At 42.3% G+C, this 20,449-nt stretch overlaps 2 protein-coding genes across 8 annotated transcripts; one reads left to right on the top strand and one right to left on the bottom strand.

The window, feature by feature from the left end:
• Window positions 1–2,782: 2,782 nt before the first annotated feature.
• Window positions 2,783–6,667, top strand: LOC115131947 (cation channel sperm-associated auxiliary subunit delta-like). Of its 6 annotated transcripts, none has more exons than XM_065020617.1 (6): window positions 2,783–3,440; window positions 3,969–4,019; window positions 4,155–4,229; window positions 4,523–4,662; window positions 4,931–5,130; window positions 5,612–6,667. In XM_065020617.1, exons 1-6 carry the CDS (start codon window positions 3,330–3,332, stop codon window positions 5,623–5,625), a joined length of 591 nt encoding a protein of 196 aa, XP_064876689.1. In that variant the 5' UTR covers window positions 2,783–3,329; the 3' UTR covers window positions 5,626–6,667. The 6 variants fall into 6 exon arrangements, 5 of the variants coding, with proteins under 5 accessions (XP_064876689.1, XP_064876688.1, XP_064876690.1 ...); XM_065020616.1 differs by having other exon boundaries at window positions 2,785–3,440; window positions 4,520–4,662; XM_065020618.1 differs by having other exon boundaries at window positions 2,793–3,440; window positions 4,136–4,229; window positions 4,520–4,662.
• LOC115131946 (serine/threonine-protein kinase Sgk2-like) lies at window positions 6,272–19,764 on the bottom strand. Of its 2 annotated transcripts, XM_029664062.2 has the most exons (14): window positions 19,598–19,687; window positions 18,528–18,677; window positions 14,706–14,776; window positions 14,521–14,579; window positions 13,942–13,999; window positions 13,476–13,559; window positions 12,711–12,842; window positions 10,597–10,709; window positions 10,468–10,504; window positions 10,204–10,290; window positions 9,978–10,073; window positions 8,488–8,643; window positions 8,209–8,298; window positions 6,272–7,767 (listed from the first exon to the last, which is right to left on the bottom strand). In XM_029664062.2, the coding sequence occupies exons 3-14, from the start codon at window positions 14,721–14,723 to the stop codon at window positions 7,609–7,611; spliced, it is 1,089 nt and encodes a 362-aa protein (XP_029519922.1). In that variant the 5' UTR covers window positions 14,724–14,776; window positions 18,528–18,677; window positions 19,598–19,687; the 3' UTR covers window positions 6,272–7,608. The 2 variants fall into 2 exon arrangements, with proteins under 2 accessions (XP_029519922.1, XP_029519920.1); XM_029664060.2 differs by lacking the exon at window positions 18,528–18,677 and having other exon boundaries at window positions 19,598–19,764.
• Window positions 19,765–20,449: the final 685 nt, after the last annotated feature.

Genomic DNA, 20,449 nt, shown 5'->3' with positions numbered 1-20,449 from the left:
ATCTGATGCAGCCGAAGAGCTACTGCCCCCTTACCCAGGAAAGCACCGAACAACAGACAGGGATGTTGGTCCATCGAAGAGACGCAAATATGATGAGAACTACATTGATTTGGGGTTCACTTACATTGGGAGTAGTGCCTTTCCTCAGCCACAGTGTGTTATATGTGCAAAAATACTATCTCACAACTCGATGAAACCTTCACTCTTGCGCAGACATTTAGAAACAAAACATGACAATTTGAAAAATAAGCCACCAGAGTTTTTTGAGCAAGAATTAAGACTTTCGAGTAGTAAGACATGTATAAAAGCAACAGATACCATTAATAAGAAGGAGGGCTAGAAGAGTCTTATATGGTCAGCTACCGAGTGGCTAGGACATGCAAGCCCCATACTATTGTGGAGGACTTAATTATTCCTGCTTCCGCGGATATGGCTGGGACAATGCTGGGGGAAAGGCCAAAAACTGTACAGACAATGACTTCATCAAACAACACTATTTCACGACACATCAGTGACATGGCAGGAGATGTTTTGAAAAAATTACTGCTTCGCATACAAGCCAGTGAATTCTATGCGTTTACAGCTGGATGAGTCAACAAGCGTGGCGGGAGTGGCACAGCTCCTGTTATATGTCCGATACGTTTATGGGGGGGTCAATTAAGGAAGACATCCTCTTCTGGAAACCAGGACAACAGGAGATGATATTTTTAAAGTACTGGACAGCTTTGTGACATCAAATGGACTTTGGTGGTCAAGATGTGTTGGTATCTGTACTGATGGCGCAAAAGCCATGACAGGGTGACATAGTGGAGTGGTAACACGTGTGCAAGCAGTTGCTCCCGATGCCACTTGGGTACACTGCAGCATCCACCGAGAGGCTCTTGCTGCCAAAGGAATGCCTGACAGCTTGAAAGGCGTTATGGACACTACAGTGAAAATGGTTAACTTGTTAAAGCAAGGCCCCTGAACTTTCATGTATTTTCTGCACTATGCAATGATATGGGCAGCGACCATGCAACACTTTTACAACATACAGAAGTGCGCTGGGTATTAAGGGGCAAAGTATTGACACGTTTTTTAAAATTGAGATACGAGCTTAAAGTTTTCTTTACTGACCATAATTTTCACTTGTCTGACCGCTTGCATGATGACGAGTTTCTCACACGACTGGCCTATCTGGGTGATGCTTTTTCTCTCAATGTGCGGGACAAAATTGAGGCTATGATTAAGAAGCTATTTTCTGTCTGCATTAACAAGGACAACACACAGGTCTTTCCATCATTGTATGATTTTTTGTGTGCAAATTAACTCAAGCTCACGGACAATGTCAAATGTGATATAGAGAAGCACCTGAGTGAGCTGGGTGTGCAATTACGCAGGTACTTTCCCGAAACGGAGGACACAGACAACTGAATTTGTTATCCCTTTCATGCCTTGCCCTTACCGATATCTGAACAAGAGAGCCTTATTGAAATTGCAACATGTGGTTCTGTGAAAATGTTATTTAATCAGAAACCACTGTCAGATTTCTGGATTAGGCTGCGCTCAGAGTATCCTGCCTTGGAAAATCCTGCTGTTAAGACACTGATGCCCTTTGCAACCACAGACCTATGTGAGAGTGGATTCTCGGCCCTCATTAGCATGAAAACTAGATACAGGCACAGACTGTGTGTGAAAAATGATTTAAGACTGAGACTCTCTCCAATACAACCCAACATTGCAGAGTTATGTGCATCTTTTCAAGCACACCCTTCTCATTAACCTGTGGTGAGTTATTCACAATTTTCGATAAACAAATAAAGTCTTAAATGTAAGATGGCTAAATAAAGAGCAAAATGATTGATTATTATAATATTATTATTTTTGCTCTGGTCCTATAAGAGCTCTTTGTCACTTCCCACGAGCCGGGTTGTGACAAAAACTCACACTCATTCTTATGTTTAATAAATGTATCGTCTAGTGTGTGTGTGGCAGGCTTACAATGATGGCAAAAAACAACATTTGAGAGTGCGCTGACCCTGGTGCTAGAGGGGGTATGCAGCTGGAGATGAATGTTTGAAGGGGTACGGGACTATAAAAAGTTTGGCAACCACTGGTCTAGGGTGACAGGTAAGGTGGTGATATGATCCTTGACTAGTCTCTCAAAGCACTTCATGATGACAGAAGTGAGTTCTACGGGACGATAGTCATTTACATAGTCATTCAGTTACCTTGGCTTTCTTGGGAACAGGAACAATGTTGGCCATCTTGAAGCATGTGAGGAGAGCAGACTGGGATAGGGATTGATTGAATATGTCCGTAAACACACCAGCCAGCTGGTCTGCGCATGCTCTGAGGACGAGGCTAGGTATGTCGTCTGGGCCGGCAGCCTTGCGAGGGTTAACACGTTTAAATGTTTTACTCACATCGGCCACGGAGAAGTAGAGCCCACAGTCTTTGGTAGCGGGCCGCTTTAATAGTCACAGTGGGTACAACATCCTATACACTTCCTTATAAACTCGCTCACCGAGTCAGTGTATGCGTTAATGTTGTTCTCTGAGGCTACCCGGAACATATCCCAGTCCACGTGATCGAAGCAATCTTGAAGGATGGGATCGGATTGGTCAGACCAGCGTTGGATAGACCTGAGCACGGGCGCTTCCTGTTTTAGTTTCTGCCTATAGGAGGGGAGCAACAAGATGGAGTCATGGTCAGATTTGCCAAAAGGAGGGCGGGGGCATCGCGGAAGTTAGAGTAGCAATGGTTGAGCTTGTTCCTCAAATTAGCTTTGTTAAAATCCCCAACTACAATAAATTCAGCCACAGGATATATGGCTTCCAGTTTGCATAAAGTCGTTTGCATAAAGACGTTCCTTGATGGCCGTCTTGGTATCCGCTTGCGGGGAGGATATACACAGCTGTGACAATAACCGAGGAGAGTTCTCTTGGGAGATAATATGGTCTGCATTTGATTGTGAGGAATTATAGATCAGGTGAACAAAAGGACTTGAGTTCCTTTATGTTGTTACAATTACACCATGAGTCGTTAGTCATGAAACATACACCCTAAGTCCTTCTGCTTACCGGAGAGATGTTTATTCCTGTCGGCGCGATGCACTGAAAATCCTGTTGTCTGTACTGACTCCGACAGCATGTCCCAAGCTAGCCATGTTTCCGTGAAACAGAGTATGTTACAATCCCGGATATCTCTTTGAAAAGAAACTCTTGCCCTGATTTCATCGACTTTGTTAACTAGGGACTGGACATTAGCGGGTAATATACTCGGATGCGGTGGGTGGTGTGCGCGTATCTAAGCCTCACTAGAAGACTGCTCCAGCACACTCTCCTCCGATGGCGTTGTTTTGGGTCGCCCTCTGGAATCAGTTCAAATGCCCTGGGAGGTGCAGACAAAGGATCCGCTTTAGGAAAGTTGTATTCCTGGTCGTAATGCTGGTTGTGCTGGTAAGTTGACATCTCTCTGATATCCATTAGTTGTTCCCGGCTGTATGTAATAACACTTAAGGTTTTCTGGGCTAACAATGTAAGAAGTAATACATTAAAAAAACAAAATACTGCAAAGTTTCCTACGGACTAGAAGCGAATCTGCCATCTCTGTCGGCCCCATCGAGCTTGAGCAGGTGTTGTTCAGAAAGAGCAGGTGTTGTTCAGAAAGAGCCGAGGTAAGAACACAAATTGTCAATAAGGAGTTCTAGCTGGTGAAAATGAGAGTATGGTGTTTTCTCTGGGTCTGTTCCAGTCCATGTAAAGGAAGCCTCTCCACCATCATAGTAGACCTGATGGGAAGAGACGTGTCCTGCAAAGACCTCAACCCCCTGGTCAGAAACCCAGCCCTCTAACCGTCGCAATAATGTGTATGAGTTCATTAACGTGGGGACGTGTTAGCCTTTTCTGTATATACCCCATGGGGACAAGCTATCTCTCTCCAGTGTGGAGTTACATACTATTGTATTCACTTTTCCCCGTTTTTAGAAAGCTCACATTCACTGGATGCCCTCCTGGAAAGCATGCCGGAATGTTGAGGTGAGGGATAGTTCCTCACGCTGTATTTCCTATTTTCAAAACGTTCAAAACATTTCTGAACGATACTACTGTAAGAGCTAAGTGTTCAAACTTATTGGTTCTTTCTGTCCTTTTAGTTGTTGTTTTTTGCCACAGGAACATAACCACTTGCACAAAGGGCACGTTCACTCGAGTGCAGCTTCAGGACAACTTCTCTTACGTCATCCTCAAGTAGGTTGTGCGGTGAGGTTGTTACAGAGCACTGATGGAAGTAAGATTCTAGACTGTCACGCTTGATAGAAATGTTAAATAAACATTTGATCTGTTCTATACAACAACAAAAAAATGCTTGTGATGCCAAAGTGTTTTTTTTAGGTCTTTTTCATTCGCGGAACATAAGGCTTCCACAAAGAAAGCTAATACAGAGTTATAAAGTTATTGCTGTTAAATATATATTTTTGTCATTTCATGTGCAGTTATAATGACTAGTATTTCATTCATTATCCTCCTTTTCCACTAAGAAGTATGTGTTCTTAGTGGAGGAGGTTCTGTTCCGGCCTAGCTCTGCCTCCAGTGACCTGCATATCTCCTACTACAGCATTACACACTACTTCTGCCCCCTGCTGGTCTACCACGGTACCCCCTGGATACCCTCCATGGAGCTGTGAGTAACCCTGGCAACCCTTTTCTCTGACCTCAAAACACACTCACTGTACATCGTTCAGTGTAAGAAAACCTGTCATCTCTGTGTGAAGTGGAGTTCAGACAGACCCTTGATATAACTACATGGCACACACACAAAGACCATTAGAACAAGCATGGCACTCCGTCACAGAGCAACAGCGCCAGAGCCAACCCACCATTTTCTAGAGCAGGTAAACATGGCTGCTTGGTTTTTGAGCCAACATCAAACCCGCCCTGTTCCATTGCAGCTGGAACGGTAATGAGCTGGTGGAGCAGGCGAGTGGCGACTTTGTGATGTTTGAGGTGAACGGCATGCATAACTACCAGTACCATCAGTCGGGCCAGGAGGCCAAGTGTGTCTCCCAGCCCAAGAACTGGACCTCTCTGCTGAGCCAGCAGCAAAATAAACCAAACCCCAACACAGCCCAGACCAGGAATATACGTACCGGTACACATTCTATAGCAACACAGTTGAATTCTTACTTTATCACCAATCAATAATGGCCGATAGGAATTTGTCGACACAGCACTGTAGACTAGAGACCCCCATGCACTGTAAGCAGAGTCATATAGCCTGCATCCCGAGGAAGGATCTTTCCTAATTTCCCACATTTGAATTGGATATTCATCCGACGTATTCAACTTATAAAATGCAGATACATTGTCCTTGTCCTCATTAATATCCTCTGCTTGCTTTGAACCTATTTTTATTTTTATGAGCGCACTTAGTTACCAGGCTGTACTCTGTAATATATCAACTGAAGGTTGAATACGGTAGTGGAATATTTTCATATCGAGTGGAGTAAGACATAAGAAATGTTCATAGTTAGTACACTATTTATATGCCATATTCTATAGTAAACATTAAAACTGAATTGTTATTGATATTGTAATATTTATTTATATTCACTGTCTCTGTATTTCTGCAGCTACTATACGCTGACCACTACATTCAGTGTGCACGGGGCATTCCTTCCTCGCCCTCTGCCATCTGGTGTGGCACTGGGCATCTTCCCGGGCCATCTTTGTGGTCCTGCTGCTCATCGGCTTTCTCCTCAGCCAGCGCGCTCACCATAAAAAAATAGGATGGACACACACTTTACACACAAAGCGCAACACATTCAGATGTTTTTTTGTTGTCAAACACACGCACTCCCAATACATCCCAAAACAGGGGAAAACACACATGTCCTCTGAGCAGCGTGAAATAAATGGGATGAGCTGTTCAGCATGAACTCTGTCAGTAACTGATCCCCGCCTTTTTTTGTCTTGTCTTTGATTGATTTAGAAACTGTTTTTTCAGTTTTAGGAACACAGTTAGTTGATCTGAAATCTGTTGATATTGGAAATGATACATTTGCATAAAGCTTTTTTAATGCTGTCCGTGTATGTTTTGCTTGATGAACATGTTTTGAGAAATAAAGAGCTTATAGCAAAATCATTTCTTCATAACGGCAGTTTTTGTTTCACACTTCAATCAGATGGAAGCTCTGTCGACGCAAGACACTGTAAATGTATGGATAGTTATTCATTGTAGCGCTTTTATGTACACATACTTCATTGCGCATCAGTCCCCTTTAACACGGTGCTGGCACAAGTCAACAGTCTTTAATGTCACCCGTTGTGTTGACACAATCCTACGGCTTGTTTCACAAGGTTAAGAAAAACACCATGGCACGCACCTTTACAGTTGTAAGAAGATGGCGTAGGTTTATGTTGCTGTTAAAGGGATAGCTCACCCACATTACAAAATAACACATTGGTTTCCTTACCCAGTAAAGCAGTCTATGGTATAACAGCAATCTGTGCTTTGGTTTTATTCCCCCTTGGAAATGGTTTCCAAATGCTAAAGGTTTCAGCATTTGTAGAACAAATCACATCCTAGGCCTCGTACCGATGTTAGCATTTTTCGACATGTTCAAATCACGAGAAAGTATCTCAAATTGATTGTGAAGCTCAACAAAGTCACGTATACATGACTTGAACCTGTGTGTGAAAAAGTGCTCATATCGGTATCGGGATTTGTTCCACAAAGGCTAAAACGGTGGATGCTAAGCCTCTAGACTTTGTTTCAATAAAATCACCTGGGAAGATGAACAACACGCTGCAGTGTTTACATTTGTCAAAGTACCTGTATGTGCGAATGTTCTTCAGCTTTTGTACATTTAGAAACAGTGCCAGGGAAATGAAACCAAAGCATCGATTGCTGTCATACCTTGTCCATCGATTGCTTATATCGGTACCATGTCTTTGTGGCATTTGTGGCACAAATCTCATTCAAGTCATGGTACTGATACGCACATTTTCCACGCATGTTCAAATCATCTATAATTGCCGTCAAACCTTTTCTATAGAATGCTGACAGGGAAAGGAAACCATTAAGTAAATGTGTAATTTGGGTGAGCTATCCCTTTAAGCATGCCTGGATGCAACAAATAGAGTCAAGCCTCTAATCTAATCTACAAAATGTCCGTGATAACAGAAACAGCATGTTTTCAAATCAATAATATATTGTTGGACAATCATCACATTTCAAATGTTTGGAAGGTCCACCGTGTTTTGTATTAAAAACGGGCCCTTAAAGAGCAGAAACATGGTTTCGACTAGAGTTTCACACATATCATTAGTGTTTGCCGCGTCTGCCTGTTCTAATGAGGTCTAGATAAACAGACGTGGCAGCCACTGTGCATAGCCGACGCAAAAATGCATTCTGTTCAATGTGCTCCATTTCTATGGCTGATGGCCAATGAAGTTGATAGGAGGTTGCCACTAACGGATCAAGGGCCAAATATCTTTTTCACCCCCTGACTTAGAGGTTAAGGTTAGGATTTGGGGTTGAGGAATTGAATCCTAGATATGTGGTCAGGGGTAACTTCTACCCCGAGCTCAGGCAGTGGTGGTGCTGCGAGGGCCCTTCTTCCCTGTCTTAGAGGAAGCTGTCTTCTTCACCACAGACGTAGGAGAAGCCATTGAAGGCGCTGTTGCTGCTGGTGCTGGCGTTCAGCTCAGGGGTGCGACCCACCGAGTTAGGCACCATCTCCCTGGTGAACTCTGGGTCTATGTGCTGCGTGTCTGCTGGCCCTTTCTGGAGGAGAGAGGAGACATGTTAGGGAATTGAGCAAAGTGATAGAGAAAACAGAAGGACAGTGTGAAGGCGAAAACGAGGAAAGAAAGGTAGTGAGAGAAAGTGTTAGAGAAAGAGCCATTAAGGTTAGAGAATATGGTAAGAAACAACCGGCATGTTATAGGCCAGGGGTCGGCAACAGACTATTTATTTTGGCCCCCAAAAGTGGGAGGGGGGTAGTTTTGGTTAAAAAAGACAGCAAATCAGCCTCCCAAAATAATTATGTTGTAAATCTGTTCCCAAGTAATCCCACCAATAAAAGAGATGTGATTAGTGCTCTTTTCAACTACAAATCTATTTTTGGGCTTAGTTGTGGTCCCCCCGACAATCCACTCCAACAAAAATTGGCCCGCGGCTGAATCTAATTGCCTACCAATGTTATAGACTGTGCCAAAAACTCACCACATTGGGGTAGTATGGAGGAGTGATCCGCTTGTGGTACAGGTCATCCCAGTTAATCGGGGAGAAGAACACATGGTTCTTGATTTCTAACTGCAAAGTAAAACAAGAATCATATACAAGAAGCGATGTATAACTGAGTGAACATTAGTGAAACACAGTAACCGGCAAAGGCATGGGGTTGCTTCCGAAATGGCACAGAAGTAGTGCACTATATTGGGTATAGGGTGCCATTTCAGATGCAATCCATGGTCCATGGAGAGGGTCTAGTCAGCCACTCACAAAGTCGTCGATGGCTCCCAGCCTGCAGTGCTGGTCTTTCTGCAGGAGGCCCTGGAGCAGACTACAGACAGCGTCTGACTTCCCCGGGGGCAGAGGCAGAGGCTTGTGCAGGATACCATCATACAGCTCAGACATGTCCCGGCTGTAAAAAGGAGGCTAGAAAAGGAGTAGAATGGAGGAGAGACACTGTAGCCACCAGCTACTCCAGAAACATTTCCTGAAGTTGGTAACATAATTGTGTTGGGACATTTGCTGCACAAGGAAATAATATTTGGATTGGCCTTAGATTGCATTAAGTACAGTAGCTATATAAGATTCAAAAACTATTTTTATTTTAGTACTACTTTCTTTAAAAATACTAAACATACACATACAAATATACATCACACAAACAGCTACATCTCACCTGCCCTGACCCTCAAGCTCACACCTCCATCTCTAGCACCCGCATCACTCACCGCCACATGGCCTCATACTGCGCCATTTTGATTCCCTCCGTGGCCCGCGCACGTTAAAAATTCAGATAATAAAACATTTGACCTTTCCATTGTGTTGATTTTCCAGTTTTTAAGTATACGTTTTTTCAAGATGATTGAGGAGAAAAGTATCGTCCGACCCATCGGGTACCTCACTGCACCCTCATAAGCCACGTCTTGTAATATGTAGACAGACGGATTAAAAGTACATTTACATCGTAATAATTCTGACAGCCAACTTTCTAACTCTGCCCATAACTTTTGGACTTGATCAAATTCCCAGAAGGCATGGATTATTGAGTCTTTGTTAGTTTTACATTTACGACATGACTGCCGTTGTTCCATTGTGCTGTAGAATGTGAATTTTGTCAAATACATTCTATACATTAGTTTATACTGGATTAAGCATATTTTTTCGTTTAACTAATTTCATTAGTTATTTTCAGACATTTCCTCCATCTCGTGGCAATATCAGTTAAGTCTTGGTTCCAATAGCTTATATTTTTTCTAAGATATTGTCAGTTGGATATGCTCTCTGCAAGGGTTTGTATAGCTTACCTACCATATGAATATCGTTTTCTGACTCAAATAGGATTCCCTCAAGATTCCTAATCCAAATTTTGTGATATAAAACTTTTAAATTGCATATATTTGAAAATGTCTACATGGGTCAAATTGCTTAAAAAAAAAAATCATGTCATGGAAATAATGTATTTCCTAATACCAAGTAATTTATGATTTATATGGCTTTAGTTTTCCACGTGCACCAACTAATCAGTGAATTCTTAAAAAGCTAGTGTGTTTTTTAGGGTTGCGTTTTTAGGGAGTGCCATTTGATCTTGTGGAATACATTTCGTTCCATGTTGTTATTAGGAGCTCCTAGCTTGATCCTTTGAAAACAAACACATGAAAAGATTCTGTGGACGAGCATGCGCATCTTCATTGTTCCTCTTTAGTACATTTAACCATATGACGCAAGTAAAAGCATTGGGTGGCTAAGATTCAAAAACGTACAAGACTATAGATCATCTCATAGAGCACAGCTCCCAGACACCACCAGTCCACAGCGCGGTCATAGGGCTCCTTACGCAGAATCTCAGGGGCCAAATACTAGAGAGAGAGACAGAGACAGAGAGAGAGAAATACACAGATGGATATATAGAGCTGTAAGTGACTATTAGACATATGTTATAACTAACATATCATTGAGCACAGACACAATCTCAGGGCTATCCCTCACCTCGGGGGTTCCACAGAAAGTGGACGTGGTAGTCTCCGGCTCCACTCCCTCTTTACACAGCCCAAAGTCCGTAAGCACCACGTGGCCCTGGAACACACATCGGTTTTAAGCACCTTCCCAATCAATCTTACAGGAACTTACAGGACCGCGTACGATACTGTTTTTGCGAAATCTTGAACCATCTTCCCTAAGATGAGAAGGAAGTGAGTTGAGATATTGAAAACAATCCAATAACATTACATCCACTTATGAGTCAACACTTACCTGAGAGTCTAAGAGAATATTCTCTGGCTTTAAATCTCTACAAAAGAACAAACAAACAAAGATATTTGATTTCACAGACCCTCAATAGTGTACATAATAACGTGTTGCTTCTGCGTGAATGTGTCTGACCTGTAAACGATGTTGAGGGAGTGAAGGTAGCCGATGGCACTGGCAACCTCGGCAGCATAGAACCGAGCCCTCGGCTCCAAGAAGCACCGCTCCCTCTGCAGGTGGAAGAAAATCTTCCAAGACAGAGAGAGAGGGAATGAGAGGGAGAAGAAGAAGTTAGCGATAGAGGGAGAAAGAAAACAGTTCTGCCTTGTTGTTTTAACTGTCAGTCTCCTGGGCCCTGACAAAGCATGTCATATTACTACCACTACATAATTGACTCATCATAATAATGTGACACAGAGACTTTGGACTGAGCTGATCAGTAAATGGGAGTAAAGTGTGACTAAGACCAGGGCTTGGGGCTACGACACACTGCTCTGCTGCTTCTGTGCTGTCAATAGCTTGGCAGCTTTAATATACAGTACCAGTCAAAAGTTGACACACCTACTCATTCAAGGGTTGTTCTTTATTTTTGTAACTATTTTCTACATTGTAGAATAGAGAATGCATCAAAACTATGAAATAACATATATGGAATCATGTAGTAAGCAAACAAAAAAAGTGTTAAACAAATCAAAATATATTTGAGATTTGAGATTCTTCCAAGTAGCCACCCTTTGCCTTGATTACAGCTTTGCACACTCTTGGCATTCTCTCAACCAGCTTCATGAGGTAGTCACCTGGAATGCATTTCAATTAACATGTGTGCCTTGTTAAAAGTTAATTTGTGGAATTTATTTCCTTAATACTTTTGAGCCAATCAGTTGTGTTGTGACAAGGTAGGGTTGATATACAGAAGATAGCCCTATTTGGTGAAAGACCAAGTCCATCTTATGGCAAGAACAGCTCAAATAAGCAAAGATAAATGACAGTCCATTATTACTTTAAGACGTGAAGGTCAGTCAATCTGGAAAATGTCAAGAACTTTGAAAGTTTCTTCAAGCGCAGTTGCAAAAACCATCAAGCGCTATGATGAAACTGGCTCTCATCAGGACTGCCACAGTTAGCTCTGCTGCAGAGGATACATTCATTAGAGTTAACTGCACGAGAGATTTCAAACCAAATAAATGCTTCACATTGTTTAAGTAACAGACACAGCTAAACATCAACTGTTCAGAGGAGACTAAGTGAATCAGGCCTTCATGGTCTTATTGCTGCAAAGAAACCACTACTGAAGGACACCAATAAGAAGAGACTTGTTTGGGCCAAGAAATACGAGCAATGGACATTAGACCGGTGGCAATCTGTCCTTTGGTCTGTTGAGTCCAAATTTGAGATTTTTGGTTCCAACCGCCGTGTCTTTGTGAGAAGGCAGAGTAGGTGAACGGAGGATCTCCGCATGTGTGGTTCCCACCGTGAAGCATGGAAGAGGAGGTGTGGTGGTGCTTTGCTGGTGACACTGTGATTTATTTAGAATTCAAGGCACACTTAACCAGCCTGGCTACTACAGCTTTCTGCAGCAATACACCATCCCATTTGGATTGCGCATAGTGGGACTATCAATTGTTTTTCAACAGGACAATGACCCAACACACATTTCCAGGCTGTGTAAGGGCTATTTGACCAAGAAGGAGAGTGGAATGCTGCATCAGATGACCTGGCCTGCACAATCCCCCAACCTCAACCCAATTGAGATGGTTTGGGATGAGTTGGACTATTTTCTACATTGTAGAATAATAGTGAAGACATCAAAACTGTGAAATAACACATATGGAATCATGTAGTAACCAAAAAGGTGTTATACAAATGTGGGAACTCCTTCAAGAATGTTGAAAAAGCATTCCAGGTGAAGCTGGTTGAGAGAATGCCAAGCATGTGCAAAGCTGTCATCAAGGCAAAGGGTGGCTACTTTGAAGAATCTAAAATATATTTTTGATTTGTTTAACAGGTTTTTGGTTACTACACGATTCCATATGTGCTATTTCATAGTTTTGATGTCTTCACTATTATTCTACAATGTAGAACATAGTAAAAATAATGAAGAACCCTTGAATGAGTAGGTGTGTCAAAACTGTTGACTGGTACTGTAAATAAAGGATGGCTTATTAGGAACATTGCTACAGTCCATTCCTTTTTGTCATTTGCATATCATATGCAACCTTTCAGGAAACCCAGGACCATTAGCCAGCTACCTCTCCCCCGTTGACATAGTCCAGGACAAAGTAGAGCTTCTCTGGGGTCTGGAAGGAGTAGTGGAGGCCCACCAGGAAAGGGTGCTTCAGGCTCTTCAGCAGCACGTTCCTCTCTGCCATGATGTTCTTTTGCTAGAGGACACAAAGCAGCATTGAACCAGCGGACACGAGGCAGAGGGGCAGGACACAGCAGAATACAGGCCCCTGTCAGCGCCACTGCTTCAGCCCCAAGCGCGAGACAAGAGACAATACACAGAAGGAGTGGGGAGAGAGCGAGACACCTCTTTCCTAAAAAGGTCCACAGTGTTATTTACGCTGCTTTAAGTCACAAGTGCAGCCGTCTACACACACCTGACTAAGTCTGTCAGACAGCTATAACGTGTGTCTGTGAGTAGCTCATAAAGTCCAAGACTTGCTTATAAGTATCAAGTGATACAAAACCAAGGGGAAGAAACAGCTCTGATTATGGGAATGTACAGTTAGTAAGAAACACATAGAGACTGGGGGCTGTATAATCAGTCTGTCAGAGTACAAAGGACAGAACACACTTCAGATTAGATTAGATATTATCTTTCTTAGAAACACACAACAGGCTTGGGCAAAACCAGTTCTGCTACACAGTGAACTGCATACACATGTTGAATATATACTGGCATAAAGGGTTTTATTGGTGTAATTTAATGGACCTTTACCACAGAAAATAAATAACCTATATGTGAGTTGGTTGGGAGAATGAATAACTAAATCAAATGTTTATAGACCAACCTCCTTTTTCTTCAGGATGACTTTCTTCTGTAAAACTTTGACCGCATAGAATTTGTTGTCAGCTTTGAGCTTGGCGAGCAGGACCTGGATGCAGGGTGGTTGCCAATAAATCTCTGGTTGTTTACTCAAAACTTCACCTACTAATATGACACTCTTATCATAAACATATCTTAAATCAATCTAGAGGGTCAATGAAATACACACAAACAACATATTTGATTAACAGCCACACAAAACATAGAAAGAAAGTAGTCATAGACACAATGAAAAAGGACTGCAAATTAACTGGACAAATTAAAAATGGCTACTCATCCGGAGTACAATTTGTCAACAACCTTATCATCATTCATTGGTTTGTTTTTGCCTTTTCATCAAGGTAACCTTAACAGTCCTGCATAGACAGAGTTAATCATTGATGAAGGCATGCAGCCTTTTATCAGACAGACAGCAGTGTAGTCTGTCTTACCTTCCCATAGGTCCCTTTTCCAATAACAGCCAAGAAGTCAAAGTCAGTGGGCTTGGCACTGAAACAAGAACAGGAATGATGATACAGATATCTGTGTCATACGGATTGACATGACACGTAATCATGACAGGTTATGGCAGAGACAACCGTCTCGCAACATGACTCTGGTATGATGCATGAAATAGCATGTTCGATCAAGGGCTCTATTCAATAGGTGAAGCTGAAGCGTTACAGATTCCGCAATAGAAATGTAAAGGTCATTTCGGATTGAGCCGACACCTGCAGTGTTTATCGCGAACACAGTCTCCGCTAAAGCCGGGAACAAATGCCATTCAATTTCAATCACGCTGTAAAGCCGAATTTACACCATGGGGATTGAAAAGAGCCCTGAGTCTCAATAGCAAAGTACAGCAGTGTATGTTAGTGGTTGCAGCTGATGTGTGGCATCATATCGAGGTGGAAATAGTTTTGTTAATGAATGCATCGGGATCCCAATTCCGTTGGTAAAGGGTTACCAGATGTCAGTTCTATGGGGCATTACGAATCACCGAAACCCATTACTCTTAATACTGTACATACTGTGGGTTTGCCGAGGGTCCCAGGTTGACCTCACTAAGGGCGGAGGACGGTGATCTAAGCTAGAAGACAAGTAGAAAAAAAACAATGAATGATAGAGCAAAGCAGTGTTAACAACCAGTAGCAAAAATAGGATTACATCCTTGATTGACTACAAAGCACAGCACACTACAGAGTGAAACACTCACTGGATTACAATTCGCCATGGCCTTGGTCCATTCCTTGCCCACCGGGGAGCCTACATCAGTGCTTCCCAGACCTGTCATTACAAAGAGGACACGATAGGAACATAATGACATGATAGCACCCCACAACAGTGTGTGACTCTGCTGCTGGTCCCCCTATGCCAGCTTGACCCTGACAAACTGGTAGTTCTGGTTTGAAACCCAACGCAGGCAGGCACAACAAAGGATATTTGTTGTTTTGGAGAGTTCATATCAGTGGACACTTTTACATGGCAAATGTTACTTTCCCGTGTCCACAAATGTGTGCGGGACTGCTTAGGTCATTATTCAAACCAATTTCAATCTCCCCCACAGACAGACGGTCACTTGCCAAGAATGTCTGAATGTTTTGAAATGTTCCTTCCATGGTCTTAAGAAATGTTTAACCTTTAGGCCTACTGAATAAACAGCCATATGTCCTCAAGAGTAGATTGTAATGTGCTACAGTAGATGTGTGGAAAGTTAGAAACCCATTTGAAGGTTGATATCCATTTCTACAGTCATGTGTATTACCCTCTAATTAGGGCTTTGGGATTATTATAGGCTTTATATTCTCAAATTATACCATTGTGTAAATACAAGCGCACATTACAAATAGGGTGTTTACAAACTATGAAAACATTCAGCAGATCTATTCTGTCAGCATAAAAAATACTCCACATACAGTGCATTTGGGAAGTATTCAGACCCCTTGACTTTTTCCACATTTTGTTACATTACAGCCTTATTCTAAGATTGATGAGGGGGAAAGACAATGTAATCTATCTACACACAATACCCAATAATGACAAAGCAAAAACATGCTCTTAGAAATTAGCATCCTCTCAAGCTCTGTCAGGTTGCACAGCTATTTTCAGGTCTCTCCAGTGATGTTAGATCGGGTTCAAGGACATTTAAAGACTTGTCCCGAAGCCACTCCTGCGTTGTCTTGGCTGTGTGCTTAGGGTCATTGTCCTGTTGTAAGGCGAACCTTCGTCCCCGTCTGAGATCTTGAGCGTTCTGGAGCAGGTTTTCATCAAGGATCTGTATTTTGCTCCATTCATCTTTCCCTTTATCCTGACTAATCTCACAGTCCCTGCCACTGAAACACATCCCCACAGCATGCTGCTGCCACCACCATGCTTCACCGTAGGGATGGTGCCAAGTTTCCTACAGACATGACGCTTGGCATTCAGGCCAAAGTCTTCAATCTTGGTTTCATCAGACCAGAGAATCTTGTTTCTCAGGGTCTGAGAGTCCTTTAGGTGCCTTTTGGCAAACTCCAAGCGGGCTGTCGTGTGACTTTTACTGAGGAGTGGCTTCGGTCTGGCCACTCTACCATGAAGGCCTGATTGGTGGAGTGCTGCAGAGATGGTTGTTCTTCTGGAATGTTCTCCCATCTCCACAGGGGAACGAACTTTGGAGCTCTGTCAGAGTGACCATCGGGTTATTGGTCACCTCCCTGACCAAGGCCCTTCTCCCACAATTGCTCCGTATTGCAGGGCGGCCAGCTCTAGGAAGAGTCTTGGTGGTTCCAAACCTTTTCAATTTAAGAATGATGGAGGCCATTGTGTTCTTGGGGACCTTCAAAGCTGCAGAAATGTTTTGGTACTCTTCCCCAGATCTGTGCCTCGACACAATCCTGTCTCATAGCTCATAGCAATTCCTTCGACATCATGGCTTGGTTTTTGCTCTGACATGCGCTGTCTACTGTGGGACCTTATATAGACAGGTGTGTGCCTTCCCAAATCATGTCCAATCAATTGAATTTACCACAGGTGGACTCCAATCATGCTGTAGAAACATCAAGGATGATCAATGGAAACAGGATGCACCTGAGCTCAATTTTGAGTCTCACAGCAAAGGGTCTGAATACTTATAGAAGAAAGGTATTTCTGATATATATATATTTTTTGCAAAAAAAAATCTAAAAAACGGTTTTCACCTTGTGATTATGTGGTATTGTGTGTAGATTGTTGAGGAAATTGTTTTATTTAATCCATTTTAGAATAAGGCTGTAACGTAACAAAATGTGGAAAAGGTCAAGGGGTCTGAATACTTCCCGTATGCACTATATCAAAGGTCTTAAATAGACTACTAGCCTATTACGGTTTACTATTGTATTCCTTGAGTGATTACAAGGCTATTTAGAGTATTTTGAGGACATTTTCCAACTTGATAGAACCATATTTCAAACATTCACCCACGGCTGGCCCGCTCATTAGGCAGGATTAGGCGGCCACCTATGGCGGAAGGTTGACGCGGGCGGCATTTTCTGAGATAAACTCACCAAGACGCACCTCCAAACAACAACACATAAAACCTCACTTAATTCTGCACCAAAACAATGACAATTTCTCTCAACCAGTGGCATATAGATTTTTTTAGGTGTGCGCTGATGACGCCCCTTTGATAAGCAGTGGCCACATTGTCAAAGGCGCAAAATATTTTGCTTGTCCATTCCCAGCGCGCCTCTCCGGGGTGCTGTTGGAGAGATGCATCTCTGCAGCGCTGTCAAAAAAATTATCGAACATCAATAATGTAGCAGATATAGGATATGGTAGAAATAGTATGTGGTCTTTTCTGTAGCCTACAGGCGGGAGATAAAATGTATGACAATGTAATGACCTTTTTACATCATGCAGGTTTATCTGATTTAATTGCCTAACCTAAAGGGCACTCATTCAAATGCAAAATGAGCTGTCATGTTAACAAACAACATCTCCTAAAAACAGGAAAGGTCAAAGTAAAATGGACAATATGGAATGGACAATCACAACTGTTGTCCAGGAGTTCCACCCCATTGTCATGAACAGGGGTTTCAAGTTTGTATCCATTAATTATTGACAAGCTGATCACAGCGATTCCCGCTGTGTAAACACATTGCAAATAGGCTCACGATAACTCCTGATAAAGTTTGGTAGCTGATATTCAGAGCTGATATTCAAAATGCACAAGTTGATTAGTCACAAGAATCAGGACTAATTAAGCCAACGCAATGGCCTGTTACCACATCGATGGGCATTCATAAAATGTCATTTCAGACAACACTGTAGGCTACTCCTCAGTAAGCACAGACCGACGTCAAAGCCTTTTGGGTGTCTTTTTTTGGTGCAGTTCCGAACCAGCCTTGATTTCCACATCCACGGACATTGGATTTTGATCCGGTTCAGACCAAATCTGAACCAATCATAGACTTCTATGTTTGGTTCAGATTTTGTGCGGCCCAGACCGGCCTTGATTTCAACATTCATGGACATAGATTTTTGGTTCGGTCCGGACCAAATCTGAACCAATCATAGACTTCTATGTTTGGTTCATTTTTTATCCTGTCTAGACCAGCCTTGATTTGGCCCAAACATAGACGTCAATAAATTACTTATTTTCAAATTTAATTCAGAACCAAAAATTATCCTGATTTCAACATTCGGAAAATGCTTATTTTTCAATGTCCTGGAAAATAGGTACATATGGAACATTGGCAAAAAAAATATGGAAAACATGGAAAATACGGAACATTTTAAACATATGGAAAATACATTTTCAGCTTTCATTCAGAATATAAATTGAACCTAACTTCAATGTCTGGAAAATACTATTTTAGATGTCTTTTCAACCTCATTGGGACTGGGACTATTCTAATTTTGCGGGGGCGACATTTTTTGGTCTCCCCTATGGCGGCAGAATGGCAAGGACCAGACCTGCAGTCACCACTAACCAGAAATACATAAAAGGCAACATTTTACAGTACATTGTGTACATTCTCAACCTACCTGCAGTAAATGTTAAAACTGAGTTCAAGCCTACCTGTCGCAGGTGCGTGCGGTCGGTGGAGTGCTGTCTAATCGACTGACTGACCGAAGTCCCTTGGCTCGAGTCAAGTGTCGAAGCACAGAGCACAGCGCTGTAGTTGTCGCAGCTCAGAGCACAGCGCTATTGTTGTCCTGCATTTTAGGGCTACAGAAAGCAGGGCTAGTTGGGGTCACTCACCAAATGAACTAGCCTTATGGATATCCACTATCGTCGGGGCTTGATTACTCAGCTAACCATCCAAAAATCTCATAAGACATAAATAAGGTGGTGTTTTTGGTGTAATAATAACGTTATACTATGTTGTTATATTGGAAAGTGTTATGTAGAATACCAATGAATCCTTATCTGATCTTCTAAGATATTAATTCAGCTTTGATCTAACTTTACTAAACGAGCACCTGCCACGGTTGTGAGAAGTAGCGGAGCTCCTGTGAGCAACGCTTCCGTGAGCTCCAGCAGCGCTACACCCCTACTCCCGCTGCACCGAATGACCTCATTTAAGCGCATACTCTTACCTCTTGCAAAATTTGGAGATGCAGAAACGATACCACATGTATGGCTGTTTTATGACAATCTGGGAATATTTGGCCAAGGGAACATTTCAGGTTGGTTTTAGTAAAACAGCTACGAAGGGGATACTTTTACACCTGGATTGAGTGAAGTGGCAGAAAATATGTTGAATAAGCAACTCATGAGCATGGAGAGCCTCTCAGGTTTGACAAAATGTATTTATATCTTTCAGTCTAATACGGGTAATTACTTTAGTTTTGTAGGTCTTCCGAGAGAAACACGCTTTCTACAAGTAGTTAGGCAACAGTCCTCTCAAAGTTCAGCTGAAATTTTACCCTGAAAGGAGGGGGGGGGGGGGCTGAAATGCCAGGGCTGAATTTTAGCGCCCGGGATTAGTTTAAAACGGCTCACATTGTGAAAATCTATCAAATGCACGTGACATTGCGCAGGAAGATAAAAAAAGGTAGCTCTGTTAATATGGATAATATTTTAACCGTTTGAGCTAGAGAAGCCGTTTTACTTTCTGCAAATCTGCAAGCATGCCTGTCACGAACCTTTTTTCTTCTCTGACACTGCTGCGTGACACGAGCAATGCCTAGTTATAGGTTCTGTTTGGTCAATCCGCCGTCTGAAGTGGCCGTACAGCATTTACAGCCTCCGCAGACTTCAGCGCTTTCATACTTCTTGCGCTAAAAGGAGAAGACCAGAGCTATAGCGAATGAACTTGTTAAGGAAGTGAGTTTGTATTTATACAGGACGTCGGCTACCGCCCCCGCCTACCGTCAACCAATCATATCAATTCGGAGCTATGGGGAGCAGAGTATTTGAGCAGAGTTGAGCGGTCGCATATCTCGCTCATCGCTCATAGAGCGGTGCGTGCAGACAGGGAGCCTAAGAAGGAACATCAAATAATTATTTAGGCTCTATTATTTCAATTATTTCAAAGTTATAGCCTACAAATAAATACATTGTGAAGCATTTGTGAGTGTGACACACTAGGCTTGTAGGGAGTCAGGGACATTATTAAGCGCTCAGAATTTAAACAACATTTAGTTGTATTAAATCATTATAGTCTATAAATTGAGCATATAGGCTGTGACTTACTTCGAATTCAATCCGAATGAAATGGGGAAAAAATGGCTTATTACGCTCAGTCTACAGTGCTTATGAATTAATTTTGAGAAAAGTCTGTGGCTTCAGGCTCATGTGATGGTGACTGGAGAGCAGGCCAGCAGCGGGAGACTATCCTCTCGGTGCTTACAGAGCAACTGGGGGACTGCAATTGTAGTTTTTTTCATTCAAGGTTTTTTTCAAGGGTTTTTTAAATGTTTTGTATTTTCTACATCGCGAACCCTTTATACACAAAAATAAAAATACATTTTCTCACATTATAGCCATCAGACTAG

Source organism: Oncorhynchus nerka, linkage group LG7 (genome assembly GCF_034236695.1).
Source record: "Oncorhynchus nerka isolate Pitt River linkage group LG7, Oner_Uvic_2.0, whole genome shotgun sequence".
NCBI classification, from domain to species: Eukaryota; Metazoa; Chordata; class Actinopteri; order Salmoniformes; family Salmonidae; genus Oncorhynchus; species Oncorhynchus nerka.
This window is presented reverse-complemented; position numbering and strand designations above follow the sequence as displayed.

Excerpts from the sequence above, each read along its gene's own strand:
- LOC115131946 (XM_029664060.2), bottom strand. The coding sequence starts at position 19,691 with ATGCTGTACGGCCACTTCAGACGGCGGATTGACCAAACAGAACCTATA. Across the intron at positions 14,777-19,597 it reads AGTGTCAGAGAAGAAAAAAG|GTCTGGGAAGCACTGATGTA; the intron begins GTTCGTGACAGG and ends TTGTAATGACAG. Across the intron at positions 8,644-9,977 it reads ATGAGATGATCTATAGTCTT|CCTCCTTTTTACAGCCGGGA; the intron begins GTACGTTTTTGA and ends CTCCTTTTCTAG.
- LOC115131947 (XM_029664063.2), top strand. The coding sequence starts at position 3,847 with ATGTGTATGAGTTCATTAACGTGGGGACGTGTTAGCCTTTTCTGTATA. Across the intron at positions 4,230-4,519 it reads TTCTCTTACGTCATCCTCAA|AAGTATGTGTTCTTAGTGGA; the intron begins GTAGGTTGTGCG and ends TTTTCCACTAAG. Across the intron at positions 4,663-4,930 it reads TGGATACCCTCCATGGAGCT|CTGGAACGGTAATGAGCTGG; the intron begins GTGAGTAACCCT and ends GTTCCATTGCAG.